The following is an 18,470-nucleotide window of genomic DNA, read 5'->3' as shown; positions in this document are numbered from 1 at the left end:
TCTGTTTCTCTAAATCTCTGAAACAATTATGCTTTAGTGTAAAACTTTCCATATATTGTGAATTTCAACAGGAACAAGATACATGCTTATACTTATTGACTATTCATATTCAAAGAAATAAAATAGTGCCTGGTCACAGTTATGAACAGGTTATGCATATCCCTTTATTGCACATAAAGCAGAAGTCAGAAATGTCCCTCCCCCCTGATCATTTTCACACACATACTTTTACAAAAAAATAAGGGAAAGGTTTTCAGTTCAATGTATTTCTCCTTTTCAGTGGCTAACACAAGATTTATAGGAAATATACGTACTCAAATTTGCTTCAGTTTCTGGAATTCATGGTACAATTATCTATAAGGGTGCCTTTTGGTGGTTTCTTCAGGATTATTCAGAGATAGCAGCAATGGTTTTTGGAACTTGCTTTGTATCCAAACTCTCTGCATTTTCACTTTTTTCTTCCTGTTTACTTGTAATCGCCGATCAACTAAATTCTGTACTTCAGTTAAGCCAGCCAAGTTGAACATGTTCCATACTTCATCTATTTTCTCATATGAAGAATTATTGTAATTAAAAAAAAAAGACATTTGTAGAATGTAGTAATTGACAACCTGCAGTTCAACCAAAGATGGAACTAAATCTGTTATGTGATTTGAAAGATTGAGGAAACTGCCTGTAAGAAGTCTCCTGTTACAAATTCATTTTCACAGCTCTCAATTTATATTGCAGTAAAAAACGTTATGTTGAGGCCCAAACCACATTGGTTATTACTCATGGCATTCATAGATCCCCTTTCTTCTGAGGGTTCAGTATGCCAGAGTTGAGGAAAATAAATGCATGCCATTTGGTCACTGTTTGTATATTATCGAGATAGAGCTATTTCACCTGCCAAATGACAATCCACACATTTATCCCACCATCATTATCTCCTTCTTGTCAGTCATCGCTGGAAAACTTTAAGCTTCTTTGTCATGAGTAAGCACAAAAGAAGACACTTCAAAACTGAGAAGGCTCTTTGAATTCAAGTCATTTCCCGTACATGTCCCAGATCCTCCTTCTCACTTCTAAAATTACTCAGGCTGGGATAAATCCTGATCCATCGCTATTGCTTACAGTCTAGGTTGCAGAGTAAAAAAATGATGCTGAGTTTGATGCTCACTTTGCTTAATTTCTGGTAGCTGGGCTAATATACACCAGTCTAAGCTGACTGCCAACAGAACCAAGTGAGTGGATGGGCAAAGAGCAATAGTATCCATAGTCAGGAATTTAAGTTTAGCTCCTGCAGGAAGAGCAGCCTCACAGCTCAGAATCACCAACATAGCAGAAGAAAATATCAGAGCACTGCTACCAACTGTCCTTCCAAGCATGTTCATCTCATATTTTAAGAAAGTAACCAGATACATCTTTAAATAAAAGAATTTGAGCATACCATTAGACACAAGATGCTTAGACAAAGAAAAATTCCAGTGATGTCTGCAAGCAATCTGGTAGGAACCCAGATGCACCGAATGTACACATAAAGGGAATTATTTTCTTAGAACAATGAGCTGTGGGGTTTGTAAATGCAGAGAATTTTAAAAAAAGCCAATAAAACCTTCTTTAAATTTCTGTTCTAAGAGGAGCTTTTATAATCCAAATCATCTTGAAAGACCCTCAACCCTTTCTATAAAACTGTACAATTTCATACCTTTGGTGAAGAAATACACTCTGGTTCCATCTCCTCGTACATAAAAATTTTCTGACAAGCAATGACCTAAGAAATTAGAGCAGTAATGAAAAAGGACGTCACTTTTTTGAAAAAGAGTTAAAATGACAAAAAGCATTACAAAAGCATTCAGGAATTACCTTTTTTAAAACGAAGTTGAGCTGTATCGTATCTTCCATAGTCTCGAAATAACAACATTCCTCCAGGTTTTAGTAGTTTAGCCAATCTATTTACAACACCTTGCATCCTTAGAAAATAGATGGGATACTGGTGAAAATTGCAAACACAACTGTTTTTTTCCTAGATGCTTGGAATATACAGAGATTTTCAAAACTACAGTGAGAATACGCGTCTATATTTAATATAAAAATGTCAGGCACTAGTGAACAGGAAGAACTCTTTACAAAAAAGCCTCTACACCAAAAATTTAAAAGGTCCTGTATGAGTACACAAACTGGAGAGAGAAAAGGAGCCCTTCTCCTTCACTTTACCAGAATCTCAAGGATGGATTAAAACACAGGTTTTGAGTATATGCGTCATATGGGTCAGGCAGATATATGACAAACAATGAATGAACAGTTAGCTATGTGCTTTGGTGAGCTAGACTGAGTCTTCTTGCTGTACGTAGCAAAATCAAGGACCTGGAAGACAGACAAAAACTTATCTGATTTCTTTATGGAGGTACTGATCCTACAGACAAAATCAGTATTTCCACACCTAATGGTTGAGGATGGAAAGAAAAATCTGTGTAGTACCTCAGCAGAGGAATCTGGCAAAACTCCATCTACAGATATGCAGCTAGTTAGAGGAGGAAAGTCTTCATGCTCCAAACTGCTGAAAAGTTTGTGAATCTTGGTGATATCTATCATCAGCTCTTCCTCAACAAGATTATACCAGCCTGTTGTATGTATGATAGGAGTAAGCACCATACACAGTACTCTTTCCTCTTCACTAGATCAGAGCATCTTCATTCTCACTTTTTAACCTTACTTTGGAACTTCTTATAAATATATTTGCATTACTGCAAAACACATTACTAATGAATAATGGGTTGGATTTGCCTCACTCTTTCAGAAGGACTCAGGTTTTCCACATTCATGAGAGACAACAAAAGGCATCCTGCACCTAGCAGGCTGCAACGTAGAAAAGTCCACTTGCGTAATTCAACCCTTCCTCCCACAGGGAAGCGGACAGACCATGTAGAAGATGCGGAGACAGAGTGAATGCTAAATGAATGGAAAGGAAAGGCAAGTTGCTGTATCTGAAAAGAGCTAAAGAAAAGTAAGTCCTATTTAGCTATACAAAATCAGCATACCATTACTGTGCACCAAAAGAACATGCTTACACCATCCCTGTCTCTCAGGTGCCTGAAGAACGTCAGAATTCAAGCACTAATGAAATTTGGTCCTTATGCAACAGCAGTGCAGGCATCTTACCTAGATTTTTAAGGGAAGGAATTTGTAGGTTGTTCAGCAGAATATTTCAGTACCGTATTTCCAAACAAGCAAGAAGAAAAAGCAGCATACACTTTTTGAGCACGGAATTCCCTTAGAGGAAGACCTCTAAGTTGCCCTCTAGTTGCCTACAAGTTGCCCTCTTTTGCTCATGCTCAACGCAGGCAACCAAGGTGTGCTGCCACAGACAGAAAAGGCAGCACCACCTAAGAATGAGAGACTGTGTTTGTGCACAGTATTACAGACTTTGCCTATATAAACATAAGTTTTGTGCACACAGAAAAAATGTACATGCACAAAAAGTGAAAATGCTTTGAGAAATCCCATGGTATAGGACTAGAGCACATTAATTATATAGCTTGAAGAAAGTTTAATACCTTTCAAATTCTGCAACCAACTTTCAGATGAGACTTCTAGCAGAACTGAAGTGTGTTAAAAATGGGGTACAAGAGTAGCAATTGTCAAAAACTAAATACAATAGCCTGAAGAGAAATCACTAAGTAACAATTGTGCTGAATACAAATGTGTCCCTTGCATTTATATTTTCCAGGTCTCCAAAGTACAGTAGTTCTGCATCACCATTCTCTTGGTTTTCTTTTTCATTTCCCACTTTCAAAGTTTCCTGAAAAAATGTATACTGAGCAAGATGGATCTGGATTACAATTGCCTTTATGCAGTCATTTTAATACTACGGTAGGACAGTAATGACTAACAAATCTTTGGAAAGCGGGTCTTACAACACAGATAATTACACGGAAATCTTTGTTTGTATACACACACACAAAAGCATCCATGTCAGCCTTTAGATGCTGACATAGGGAGGAAAAAAAACCAACCCAAAACCGACAAACACATTCTCGAGTGACTAATAGGAAAAGATCCACAGAAATTCTGACAGAACATCTGATTACTGCTTTTACAGGCAAAGTGATTGAATGAATGCATCTCTATTGTCCAATTTCTTCCTGGCAGCATCACCACAGTTACAGAGATCTGAAATCTACTGCTTGAATTGTTTTTGAAATCTGGACCCAGGCTTTGCATGACTCATGTGCTCATCTCTGAACAAACAGGAAGGAGCAATATCCTATATGGGAAAGATTCTTCTGTAAAGCTAATCATTAATAATTTAGGCAGGGAAACAGTTCTCAGACTTAGGCAAATAATGTTCTGTTTGCCGAGCCCATTTTAATTACATTCTTAAAGTAATAAATGTATTACCACACATACAGCATTTATTTCCCTTCGTATGATCAAGTTAAAGGAAGAGTCAAGGGGTTTAACTCACATGCCCTCTTTTGTATTTTTGCCGTTTAAAAAAAGGGCATTTTCACAATCAGCTGGCCTTAGCAGTCATAAAGTTTGGTTCATTAGAGATTAAAAGGCATTAGTAACCAGGCTAACAGCAGTCAACATAACACTATGCATGAAAATTAGAGCAAGATTTCTTAAGCCAAACAAGTTTCAAAATTCTGAATGCATTTTGGTTTAAAAGGCCTGCATTTGTATGTGGCTAAATCGGCAACCTAAGTCTTTATCAACATATTGTAAGGTGTTAAATCATGAATGGTTTTGATCAACAAAAATAATTTCCTTCTAGAAGACTAGCAGTCTGTTTTTTTAATTTGTAATTTTCTTTAATTGCTGTCACTTTTAATAGGGATGTAGTTAGCAATAATATACTCTTTGTATTTTGATGGAGACAGGAGGCTCACTAATGAATTAGCCTGACCAGCTTTTCCCTTGAAGCCTGAAAATGGGAAACAGCATTTAAAATACCTGTTTTATACATACTGTAGCTTACTAAATAAATTAAAGATTCATGATCTTCTTTTGCTATTCTTGAAAAACTCCAGTGATAAAAGAGATTTAACCCATTTGCTTTGCCCTTTAGTCTTCATTTACCTGTCAGGATGAATAGTAGAGAGCACAAAGACAAGGAGAATGACATCCAGGATCTCATCTGGAAAAGGATAGGGTAAAGCATCATCACATACATCATGAACAAAGGCAGAACACCAGGCTGAATTGTAGGACGAATGTGACTGTCAGGAAAAAGATGAAAAGAGGCACAGAGAGAACAGTAGTAGTTAATACGTTTACTGTGACTCAAGAAACTTTTTTTCTTCAATTATTCAGCATTGTAAAACATCTCATATAAAAGCCTATTCTGTCTGGTATCTTACTCAAGCTGAGAAGCAAGCTCACTGATGGTATTCATTCCTCTCTGCATAGAGTAAGACTTTGTTCTTTGGAATACTGAAAACTTCAGTTAAAAGTTGTCAAAGCCATCACATTCTTTTTCATGAAGACGGCTTCCTGGCAGCCTCCTGAATTACAGGCTTATAAGGTACTGTAAAGCGAGCATATGAATTACCTTTACCAGCTCCACTGCTCCTGAAGCAAAATCACAACAGTACAGAAAGGTTCCAGGTGTATTGCTAGGAAAACAAAACCAACATCAGTTAAAAAATTATTTTTGTAAAAGATGAAAGTCTACATCAGTGTTCATGGAACTACAGAGGGCCCTTTGGGGTTCTCCACAGGTTTGATCAAGCATGCCTTATTGATGTCTAGCACACGGAAAGCCACCTAGGTTGTAATGAACCAATAGGGCAGACAAATTCATAAGAATACCAACAGGCAGTTAGTATAAAAAGGAGAATTATAGCCTTGTCAGGGAGGAAGTGAAAAGGAAAAGAAAGAAGGTCACAGAGGGCTGTCAGGATTGATGACAATGCCCTGGTGTTATATTACATAAATGCACATTAATAGGTCACATTTTCTTACAGAAGTACTGCATTAAGTCTCTATCATTAGCCCATGTATGCACTTTAATTAGCAATATGATTTGGCCAGAGGTGGGGTGTTGCAAAAGTCATCCACAGTTCTGTAGAGGTTTGAGTTCCCATGTGCCAGCTTGCTGTGCTTTTGATTAGGTTAGGCAGTATTGGTTGTTTCCCTCTATTATCTCTTTTGTTTTGTAAGCCAAGATGAGTAAGAATTTCCTGCAGAACTGTTTTCCCTTCCTTTCCCATCCAGGACTAAGCCAGCTGCAAATTTCCTTGTACCATTCATCAGATACTAGTAACTCTAGGAAGAATTTTTTTTCATCTCTGAAAAATTCATTTAAGAGAAACTGAGCAAGCCCCTTAAAACCTTCTGAGGAATCACCTCATGGTCAACTCATGATCAATTAATCTCTCTCTAAAAAATATTTAGGATTTTGGACAGACAGTTTCTTTAGAAAGGGAATCAATAAACTCTGGCAGTGCCTAAAAGATCTCACAGTATACACAGCTGAGTTAGTGATCTCTCTCTGAGGGCTCAACAGGACAACCCTTATGGACCAGAATATACTCCATCCTTGTTGCTGAGCAAAACTCTTATCAGCTCTGTGCCCACCATGAGAGTTGACGAGTTTAGATATTTATCATGGATAAGGACAAGCAGCCAGGCGTTGGACCCTGCCAGTCCCTTGGGAAAGGTTAAGCTGATTACCTAATTGACTTGTTAGGATGTTATTTTTTTTTTTTTTAGAGCAGAATAGGAGCTATGTAGAAAGTTAACTTAAAACAAAGACACAGCTTGATCTGGATGGTGATGTCATGATGAACTGCATAAAAAAGCAGTAACTTAAATTTTAAGGGGGGCAGGGGGAAGCGGTTTTGTGTTACAAACCTAAGTGGATTTTTTTTTTTATAGCTAGGGTACACTTATACTTGACACTGGGTTCTTTTTATATCCATACAAAAGGTAATTTTTATATTATTAAATTCAGAGTAAAACCAACTGTGCTATAAAGCCAGACCTGCTAAGAGATAAGAGATGTTTCCATCGGGTGGTATACAAGACAAACATGTGAGTTGTTCAATGTACAAACCAATGTGTTTGACTGAAGGATTTGCATAAGAATAGTGATCTCCAGGAAAAATATCTAATGAGTGGATTCCTAATTATCAGAAATGCCAACCTATGACTAACGCCTCCTGTGAGGAAAACACAAAAGTGTTTCATCATTTTTAATACAGCCACATGGTATCTTATCCCTACATAGTGTTGCTTTCCAAACTTTTCATATGTAACAGGGCTCCCCTTTCATCACATGCTGTCTAAAGCAAAGCATTTGTTTTGGGATGAAGATTCATTGCTAACACTAATAGTTTTCCTGTATAACACTAATAGTTTTTATGTATGACCCTGGTGCATCACTCAATTCCTCCTGCTCTCTGTTTCCCTATCTGCAAAATGGAGTAATTTTGTACAGTGGTGATGCCAGCAATCAGAATTCATTTATAGAAAAACGAACTGTGCCATACTCAAGCTCTTGGATGCATGAATAAAAAGAAATCTATTTCAACCTCACAGCCTTTCCAAGAAAACCTCTCTAGAAGTGTTCAAGATCAGGCTTGATGGGGCTTTGAGCAACCTGGTATAGTGGAAGGTGTCCCTGCCCATGGCAGGGAAGTTGGAACTAGATGATCTGCAAGGTCCCTTCCAACCCAAACCATTATATATGGAAGGGAGGACATACTGCTGCAACAGCTTTTTCTGAAACCGGAAGCTAAGGGGATTAAGATGTTTCAGGGAATTAAGTAAAGCAATACAGGACTTATGCCTTCCTTGACACTAAAACCGGAAGCAACATGACAAAGCATAGCAGTCAAATTCAGCAATGATACAACTTCTTACCAGTAGATCACATGCCATTATCTACTGCCTCCAATTTTGGCCTTTTGAACAGGTATCTGGTAGCTTTATGGAGACATGTAAGACAAGAGAAGATTTCACCTGCCTGAGATGAACTACAAGAAATCGGTCTGAATGCATCTGAAGACAAACCGTGTCAGCAAATATGGTCCCCGCAAGACTAGGGTTGACCAGTATGAGGAGTATCTTGTACTGATGCTACCAACATTATCTGTGGTCTGCAAGCAATTACAGTTTCAGGGCTGTAAAACAATCCACTCAACACTTCCTGCAGCACTGGTCTAGCATTAACACTTGAAGAAAATGAAGATGATGAGAACAGAACTTTCATAGCTGAAAATCCAGCACTACATACCACAGAACTTTCAAAATAGGAAAGACACTGTTTCCAGCACCACAACCAACCTAAAATCACAAGAAAGAAAAAGTTAAAATAAATAAGCAAATAAAACCTCATATTTTTTAATTTTTGTCTTAAATTTGTTGGTAGGTAGGACCCATTAGACTTGAAGGTATGTTTGACAGAGAAGGTACAAACAGCTCCTACCACAATTCTTCTATGATCACATTTCTCCTCAATGTCTTTCTAAAGTTAAGAGAGAATCCATCTCTCAAACTGTATAGGAAAACACAACATTCTTGTCCGATTTCACCATTTGGTAAGAATGTGTCAAGTACTTACACTGTAGGACAGCATTTTAAGACAGAAATTCCCTTAGGAAATTAGAAACCCAACTTCCAGTGAAAACGGAGTCTGACAAACTAGCCCGAAATTCTGATTTGGCAGAAAACTTTAAAGGGAAAAGTTAGCACAGATCCTAGGTTTCTCTGAAAGTTTCTGCCATAAATGAATGTAGTATGTCAAATTCTAAATGTTTACTTAATCATCTTTATCAGGCCTTTGAGCAATTAAGTGGAGTTGTATATTACGGATAGAACATTTGCAGTGCATTACCTCTAATATTCTGTGAGTGGCATCACTACCAGGGAAGGATTCTAGCCTGCCAAGTTCTCCACAGTTTTTACCCTGAGGATTGTCAGCAAGAGATTTTGCTTGTTTTTTATTATATACATAGCCTTCTTGTACACAACTAGAACCACCTCCATACTTTTTCGTCCAATATTTTTCTCCTTCCTCAAACATTTCATTTTTGTGTGAAAAACTGTTGGTACTATTTATTTTTTTGTGTTCTGAAGATCTTTCTTCTGTTTTCAACTGTTCTCTCCATTTTTCTGGAAGAATTTCTGGAAACTCAAGAAACAGCCAGTTGCGATCCTTGAAAAAGTTATTTTTATGAGTCTTATAAAACTCATTCCAATATTTACTGGCTTCTCTCTCATATTTATCTGAAATTAGAACAAAACAAAAATTTGGTGAATATGAACTTAGCTACAAAACACTGTAAAGCAACATGGAATTTGGTCCCCAAATTTACAGTTTAAAAATCCATAGTTCCCCAGATTTAAATAAAATCATACAGATTTTGGGTCTTACCTTAACCTGTGCTCAAAATAACTCCCATAAGGGTTTAATTAGATTTTATGTCACTGAGGATGGGACAGACAGGCTTTCTGCATCATCTTTACGAGTTTGGGGTTTGTTTGTTTTTTTTGGGTTTTTTTTAATGTAGTGACATAATAGAACAGCATCACCAAAATATGTGATCATAAGTTTCTTAGACAAGCTTTTATGTCTTAAATCACAAATGCAATGCAACTTTTCAATTAAATGTTCTCCATGTTTTTCCTATTTAAGAAATACTAAATTGAAATTAATTTCATGATCTATGAAACTCTATGAACAATTGCAAATTTGTTGGTAGCTAGTCACCTATCAAAAAAAACCATATTAGAAATCCAGTTCTGTGAACTCGAGTGATAAATGCTACTGCATAGCCCATAGTCAGTAATTCACTCCTAACCATTTACCAATTCAGTTTTGACAGAAAATAACAATACAGCCAGAAGCAACATAGTGGCTTTCTTACTTTCAAAACACTTCAGTGTCTTACAACAGACCTTTGTGTTAACTTTTAAGTCACAAAACATTCTAACCGAATGTTAGAATGTCAAAGAATAGGACTGGAAGGGATTTCACCCAGTCAGGGAATTCATAACCCCTCCCCACAGAAATTTGTCTAACTAGTTCTTAAAATGCCACCTTTCATATAGGTTTGACAACTTTATTCAGTAATATATTACAGTCCTTCAACATATGTACAGTTAGAAACCTTTTCTACTACCTAACATTAAATTTCCTTATTGCAATTTAAGTGCAGTAATTCTTGTCCCATTAACCAAGCAGATAAAGCAAAGGTTACTCCCTTCTCTTTGCAACACCTATTTGCTTATTTGAAGTCTTTTACTATGTCTCCCATAAACAATCTCTTTTCTAGACTAGCTAAACCTACCTCTCTTTTTTTTTTTTTTTTTTTCCTCAGAAGTCATGATTTTTAGACTTCTTCTCTAGATTCTTTCCAACTGACTTACTACTTTTTGGTGCTGTATTCTGGTAAAGGCATTATCAACGCAGAGCAAAAGGAATATTTTATGAGGCTTACAGGCTTTAATCCTGTTTATAACTCCCAGATTGTCATTTTGCAACAGCATGACACTGCTGATTCAGCTAGTGATTCACCACAACCCTCAGATCTTCTTCAAAATGACTACCTAGCCAATTGTTCCAGAACCTAGTATGTTTTTCAAGGAATTATTCCTAAGCAAAGTATTCTGCATTTATTTTTAGCAAATTTGTATCTTTCAGATCCTTTTTTTCCACTGTTTGTCCAGATCTTTCTGAATCCTAACCCTGTCCTTCACCACACTTGAAACAGCTCTTCGCTTAATATCATCTTCAAGTCTCCCATTTTCCTGAGGTCACTAATGAAAATACCAAGCAGAACTGGACATGGAACAAAACACTTCTCTGGCCAGCACAGCCTTCTATTCTGAAAGGATCTCTCTAGGCATTCATTCACCCAAAAGCAGTTTCATTAGCTCTCACTTGCCTAACTTGCTTATGAAAATGTCAAGTAAAGCAAGTCAGAAGCCTGACTAAGGATAAATTTCAGGACGTCTGCTGTTTTTTCCTTATCCCCAGGGCTTGTAAGCTTCTCCAAGAAGGAAATTAACTTGATTTTACATGATTTATTCTTGAAAAATAATTGTTGGCCAGTACTCACCTCCTTTGTTCTTTCAAACCCACTGTCTACAAGCTCTGGATTATCTCTTCCAGTATTTTTCCAGGAATTGAAACTAATTCTCTGACTCTTCTCTTTTCCCACCTCCCTTTTCAAAAAAGTAAATATTCTCTTTTCTGCTTTTCTAGTCATCCATGTACTCTATGGATGTACTTTGTAACCTGTTCTTTCTCAGTACCAGAACAGGATCTTTCTTCCTTCTCACTAGCACTAATTGTGCTAGCCACTGGACTACAGCTAACCCTTTCAAAGAAAGGCTGATAAAAAGATAAGAATTAACAGCTTTTTCAATGTCTCTTTTGTTGATGGTTTTCCCTTCCTTATCCGTCCTAAGTACCAAACCAAATCTTCTTGTTTTTTTCCCCTCGTCCCCAAAGCATTTACAGAACTGTTTCTTGCTAAGCATAAGAACTTGTTTCTTGATGTCTCTTGCTAAGCATGCATCATATGATATGTTGCCTTTTTAATTTTGTCCCTACTCACTTACACTGACCCATTAATTCTTTTAATATAAATGCAGAGAGTAAATACATGGTGCATTTCTCCTACTACTCTCATTTAAATCTTAGCATACTATTTCCTAAATCGCTACAGCCTTTCAGAGATAAACAAGGCTGAGAATTATCATTAGAGCACAGACAGGCAGTGGGAAGTGGCAAGGAGGTGGCAGAATGCCTTGTCCTAGAAATCTGCATAATTTTTTAAATTTAACATTTAATACATCCAATTGTATTATTAAAGGGCAAGACCCAGCCATGCAGAGTAAATGTACAGACTTGTTTTAGAATGTAAGTGCAGAGCTGACAGGTCATATATACCAGATTTCAATCGTGTAAGTTGCACATTCATAGATTGCTCAGCTTCAGTATAAAAACCAAACCACCTTCTACTCAAAAAGCTCTTAAATCATTATCACCCCTTGTTATAGATACTACGTTTCTACAAGTCTGCTCAGAACCCTTGTACTTATGTTCCCATCAAGTTTTCCAGATTTCAGACTTGAAGGAAAGCAATGGCTGAAGTCAGCCTTTCAAATTGTATTAGTATGGTATTACACAGATTCAAGTGAAAGAACACTTTACTTTTCATTCTTTCACTGGTCACTCCTGCATCATTCTGTAATAATCACGCATGCACTATTATTATCAATTTTTTGTTTCATTTTGTATATTTAAGTAGCCTAACTACTGAATTTTCCAAAGCATGTAAAAATGACAAAACTAATAAATGTATAATCTTTTGAGACAAAAAAAGCCCTTACTTAGTCAACTGACTTTTCTCCTTAATGGAATTTTTCATACATTAGCAGGCATGTCTGAGAAGAAACTGGACATGCTAACAAGAAAATCAAATTCCTAAACGTAGTATCATTAGCTTATTCAGTTGAAGTCAACTTCTCTTGATCTAACAAGGCTCACCAGAACTATTCTATTTTAGTGATATAATAGTGTTGTTGAAATCTGTCTTGTCTTTTTCCCCTTACTGTAGTTTCCAAGGCCCCAAAAATAACGTTAGCTTCAGTCTAGTTCATTGTTTACACAAATAGGCCAAAATGTACTTCCACTTGCAGAATGAAGCTGAAGCTTTCTGAAGGAACACTGTCAGCAACGCTCACCTATTCAAGTCTTAAACAGAGGGGCATTCATAGGAAATGTCCTTGTATTTCTTGGCAATAGACAAAACCCTGATTATTCCGTTTCTCACCAGCATAAACTAAGTTCTAATTGATTGTAGATGAAGAATGAAAGGTTCCATGAGCCGCATGGTTACACAGCTAACTTTTCAATTACGAGCTCTTTTTAAGCTTTTTATACAAACCAAATGAAAATATTAGATGTCATTCTTGCAAAACAAACATTGTACTCCTGTATTTAGATAAAGAATGGCAAGAGGTAACAGAAAAGGGCAGGATGACAATCCCAGAGCATTCAAAGTGATGAAGGACACACAATCCAAGACACATTCACAGGTAATTCAAATAACTCCAACATGTGCCATAGTTAAATCAATGAAACTGAGCACAGGATCATAATGACACTATCTAATTTGACAGGTTCAAGACACTCTAAGTAAACTGAGGCCCGGAACATCCAAGTAATTGTTTTCAGAATATCTTTGTTAGAAAGGAATAAATTAAGAATCTGGTCTCCTGTGGTACTATCAAGTTGATACTCCAGCTTTAGCATGCATCCTAGACGTCAGTCTAGGGTTTAGTTTGCCAGTTTGAACATAGAGCTATCCTTCTTCAGAAACACAGAATACATCAAGCTTCCCTTCTGAAAAGAGGCACAAAATTCCTTAATCTTTCACAGAGCAGACTCTGCATGATGTATTGGAACACCTTCCACACAAAGTGAACACACTGCTTCCTGAAGCACTCCCAGCTCAGCCTGGCCAAGGCAGCAAGCTGGGACCAGCTGGGACCAGTGCAACTTTCATGGCACTTAACTGAAATATGGTGCAATGTACAAACACTAGCTCTCTAAACAGTCCACCTATCAGTAAAAAGCATTTGAATATTGCACACAGGAACTGTCATCCCCAGCACCCTAGCTGGCTGCAAATTCATTCCCTTTGATGAAGTAACAGTCCTGTGTAGTAGGAGTTTTATTCTGAAGAAGTGTAAAATAAGCCAGAACTTGCAACTGCACCATACCAATTTACTTGTTTAACATAGAGCCTATTGCCCCCACCCAAATGCAAAATTGTTCAAATAAGTAACTGAATTGCTAGAAAAATACACTTTGAGACAACCTGTGGATACAATAAAGGGAAAAAAAACCCCAACCAACAAATCTAGACAACAGAATGTAGAAATAAAAAGAGTGTTGCTGGATTTTAAAGCATCTTTAAATGCTTTACTAAATAGCATTAAAATAGGAATTTTTAAGCCATCATGAACTTGTTACCTTGGTCTTCCCATTGGACTTTCACAAGTGAGTTCTCTGCCGCTTTTTCCTTGGCATTCTCCTCTTCTTCCTGTGACCACTGCATGTGGTCCCTGCAAAAGGCAGTTGAAGAACCAGCCTTTAAATAGGATTTTCCATAATCTTTTTTTTCCCCCAGGGAAAGCAGTCACAAATTAGCTACACTGTCTCAAATACATTTGTTTTTTGAATGCAAGCAAATGACCACAAGGAGACTAACAGTTAAAAACTAAGTTTCAGTCCATGACAGATAAAAATTAATTACTAATTAGGTAAAATTCAAGTGATTATGAAAAATCTTCCAACTGCAAAGAGGATGAAGTAGTATACATTTTTTTTCCTTAATAATAAAATTAACATATATCTTTTAAATTGAGTGCATTTATAGGAATGTATTTTGAGTGTCTCAGAATTGTGTTTAGCTGGATATAATAATAGACCTATCAACAAACACCCTGATGAAAGAAACTTCTCACATTACTAATATATGCAATGAGGAACAAAGGTCATTTAGCAGAGGAATCCACTGTTCCTGAAACAGGGAGCATAATCCACCTATTCAAGTGGAACAGGTGGAATTTTACTTATTTGGGGACTAGAGATAGGAAACATTTAGAAAAAAGAATGAGACATTCCCAAGAAAAGACAAGCAGTGCTGCAGTGGGTCCAGAGTCTGTGCTATCTGTATTTGTGTAAAGTGGTTCACCTAGTGTTATATTAATCCATTAAATGGGTACAGAAAAAAGCCAAGATCTGACCCTGATGACTAAACTGCCTCCCCTGCATATTCTGTGTATGGACCAGGCCACAGTGCTGAGTGCCCAAAACCATGCTGCTGGCAGCCTTTAAAAGCAAATCAGCTGTCCCTCCAAATTTTCCAGTCTGAACAGTTTTAGAAATCAGATTAAATTAGATAATGTAATTCAAGTAATCTATTAGATCCTAATCCTACTGAAATTAATTAACTGAAAGTCTACGACTAAAATTCCATTGGTTACTATGGGAAGGAACAAGGTGCCAACTTGAAAAGAGTTGATTGTCTCTAAAAGCTAACGAGCATCTTCCTGTTCCATGCTTGGTGACATATAGGTAATTTAATTCTTAGACCTTCACTGTTCCTCTTTTGTTAATTGTGGGAGACTAATTGGTATGTATTTGTCTGCTTGCTGCAGACTTGGTTTCCGCATCTCTACTGAAATATTTCTCATTATTGTCCCCAGCAGGTTGCCTCTCCCCTTCCTGTATTTGTTCATATACCAAATCTTCCTGTACAGTGTCAAGGCTCTGACAAATGTGCTGTTGTAGAATAAAACTGAATGATCGAAGCATTACTGGGCAGCCATCCTCTTGGAAAGACTTGTTTCCCTCACTGCTATCACTGCTTTTGACCTTGCCTATTCTAGCAAGCTGAAACCCAGGACTATTCAGATGGCAATAATATACAGCCAACCCTTCTGACAGATGACTTGCTGTGGTATAAGCTTTAGTTGACCAATTTTCATCCATCACTGTGTGTCTGTCAGAGCCCTTAAGGGCTCTACACACAATACTATTGGTGCCTGAAGTCCTCCATCTTCATCGGCAACTTTTTTGCCTTTTGTCCCTCTTTGGAAATTCATAAAGCTGAAGAAAATTATTTTGATTCTTTCCTAGAAATTTCTATATGGAAGACCCCAAACAACAAAATCTGCAAAAGAGGGGATATAGCATAGTTCTTATGCAAACTATTTACATACTTTGGGTGCTTCAAATAAGGCCACTCCTTCAGCAACACAAGCTGGCAGGAACACAGAATACAGAAAAATTCTAAGGGCAGAAGCATTTAAATACAGAAGTGTTTTAAGCTGAATATAGACAGCAGCAAAGCAAGCTATCCATTTTAACCACACCACGAACTGTTAACATGAGTAGGCCTGACATGAGATCAAGCAATGCTACTTTCAGTTCAGCTTATTCAACTTAGTCCTTTTCCATTAACTTGTTTGCTAACATAGGGTTTAATTATCTCTAACATGGGAAAACTATGCCAGTTACCAACCTGAATAGAAGCAGACATATTTTGCTCCAATGTTGAGCATCATTCATTACTTCTCTCTCGAAATGATGGAAAAGCACCACAGCAAATGTCTAAAGCATTAGTTCCCAAACTTAATTTGCTTCGTATTCCTAACAGCAATGGTAGCAACTCTTGGCTCCCTGCCAATTCACACAGAGGCAAAAAGAAGGATACCACTTTATGAAGCATCAAAGATCATTATTGGAAAACAAAAGGACATAACTCCTCATGCATCAATGCTAGGGAAGATGTATCTCTTATGCTCACCCTGCATGATCAATTTAGCTCAGCCACCACTCATCCTGATCCCCCTTGTCTCCCTTGTGACAACCCCACTGATTCAGCCAGCTTCAGATCCAAGGGCCTCCCCTCACTTCACAGCCAGGTTCTTGATTTATCAAGACCTTGGCAACTTCCATGCAGCCTCTGCTCCAACTCAGTTTGACCTCTTTTCCCTTGTGACCCACATGGATTCGTCTGCAGATCCACTTTCTGAACAACCCTGTTCCTTTCAATCCCATCTTAACAATTCATCCCAGCCGCCTGCATCATAGTTTGATAACTGTATTAGACTGTCTCCAAATGCTAGCAAGAAAACCTGAAGCTACACATGACCAGTTATTTGGAAGGAAATAAAAAAATGAAACAAAACTGAGTTTCATTGAGGTACAATGTTACAGAAAAAGGGCAGCCATTTCCTTAACTTTTTTCTACCTATACTATATAGCCTCCATTTGAATCAGCATTCACACAAGTAAAGTACTTTTCCACCTAGCAGGAGGTCTTGAGTCTGGAAGATGCTTAAGAACCACACTGCATATAGATTTATGAAACAAGGAGATAAACTTCACACTCAAACTCAATAACCAGCCATCTTCCAGCTTTCTTGACCAAGGAACTTACAGAAGCATAGATAACTGCAGATTTGGCCTTAAGGTGGTATGTGTTGGGGACCATGGCTTGGGGACATCTAGTTTAGAAAACAGTAATAGGTGACAGATCTATTTGCACATATAATAATAATAATTTTTTTAAAACCCAGCAAGTTGGAAACTTCATTGCAGAACAAAAGTCCCCCTGCCAGCAGGGGACTCCTCTGAGGAAGGTATAAGTACTGCAGATTACTTTTATGAAGTAAGCTTAAACCCTGAAATTTGTCATCTGTTACTCCTATGTTATGTTACCTATTGGTTATCATTAGCTACATCCAGTTGCTTTTCTAATTTTGCCAAATCCTTGCTCTCAAAAATGGTGTGCGGCAGAATTAAAATTATGTAGAAAATAATTTCTTGTATAGCTTCTGAATACCCCACTTCTCTTTTAATCAAATATGCCTTGTTCTTAACTTACGAACTATAGGAATAAAAAATCCTGATCTTCCAAATATCTTAGGTAGATATTCTACTTTCTAGATAGATTTAGATATTCTTCTGTCCTTCTAAGACTTCCTGTATCACTTACTGTTTTGTATTCATCTCCATTCCATAGTCAAAAATCCTAGCCTTTTCAATCTGTTTTCCCACTGTGTTGACTAGCATTCTCACTCTTTTGTGAGCCCTCGTTAATCACAAAAATACCTTTGAGAGATGGAGATATAATGCTGCAAATCAGGGCAATTCTTATTCTTGTTAACATTTACATGTTAATGTTTTCTCTGCTATTATATCACTTATTCATGTTAAGATTCCATTTACTTTTCTTGACAATATGCACTGTATGGAAATCTCTGCTGAACTATCTGTAACATCTTCAATACACCTTTAGAAGAATACAAGTGATTTACATGTTCCTTCTGAAATGGTGACAATTTTAGAATACAGCGCTAATCTAGTACGCAACATTATTTTACCTAACTAGTAATTTTCTGCCATTATACACGGACTACTTATCTTCTGCAGTTTCTGTCTCCTAATTCATTAATGATCTATAACAATATTTTGCCTTTCATTCCATCACTAACTACTTGCTCAGCAGCTTTTTATGCAGCTCACTGATAACTTGCAACTGCCAGGTTACTCATGACAGTCTCAAGTTCTCTCTAGCACTACCTTTCAACGTGTGTTCTGGCAGTCCATTGCTATACACACACAGCCACCCCCTTATTCATCATAGTAAATAATATACAAAAATGTATGAAAATCAGCCTTGAAGAAACATCTCACCACATGTTATGCTCAAAAACCTTAGAAGGATCAGCTAAAATCCGTGATCCAAGTGGAACAGCTGGCCGTCTACTACTTTGGTGCCTCTGTTGCATCTTGCTTTTCCTCAGACATAAAGCAGAAAGCCTTGTAATGAAATTCATTTTGTTCAGAGACCTGAAAACACAATTAACTCAAATTACAGTTTTGCTGTAACTTAATTGTTTATGTCACTTACATGAGAAACTGGTCAAATAATCAAGCACCAATATCAACT

At 37.2% G+C, this 18,470-nt stretch overlaps 1 protein-coding gene across 1 annotated transcript; it reads right to left on the bottom strand.

Moving 5' to 3' along the window:
• Positions 1-350: 350 nt before the first annotated feature.
• Positions 351-18,366, bottom strand: METTL8 (methyltransferase like 8). Its single transcript, XM_009894561.1, has 9 exons — positions 18,215-18,366; positions 13,979-14,070; positions 8,825-9,216; positions 8,225-8,274; positions 5,537-5,600; positions 5,065-5,204; positions 1,846-1,952; positions 1,688-1,753; positions 351-541 (listed from the first exon to the last, which is right to left on the bottom strand). Exons 1-9 carry the CDS (start codon positions 18,355-18,357, stop codon positions 351-353), a joined length of 1,245 nt encoding a protein of 414 aa, XP_009892863.1. The 5' UTR covers positions 18,358-18,366.
• Between the last annotated feature and the right edge of the window lie 104 nt (positions 18,367-18,470).

The sequence above is a fragment of the Charadrius vociferus genome, unplaced genomic scaffold, assembly GCF_000708025.1.
Source record: "Charadrius vociferus isolate BGI_N301 unplaced genomic scaffold, ASM70802v2 scaffold161, whole genome shotgun sequence".
Lineage (NCBI taxonomy): Eukaryota > Metazoa > Chordata > Aves > Charadriiformes > Charadriidae > Charadrius > Charadrius vociferus.
This window is presented reverse-complemented; position numbering and strand designations above follow the sequence as displayed.

Coding starts and splice junctions, on each gene's coding strand:
- METTL8 (XM_009894561.1), bottom strand. CDS start 18,357: ATGAATTTCATTACAAGGCTTTCTGCTTTATGTCTGAGGAAAAGCAAG. Junction 14,071..18,214: donor GTTTTTGAGCATAACATGTG/GTGAGATGTTTC, acceptor TGCCTTTTGCAG/GGACCACATGCAGTGGTCAC. Junction 1,754..1,845: donor TCAACTTCGTTTTAAAAAAG/GTAATTCCTGAA, acceptor CTAATTTCTTAG/GTCATTGCTTGTCAGAAAAT.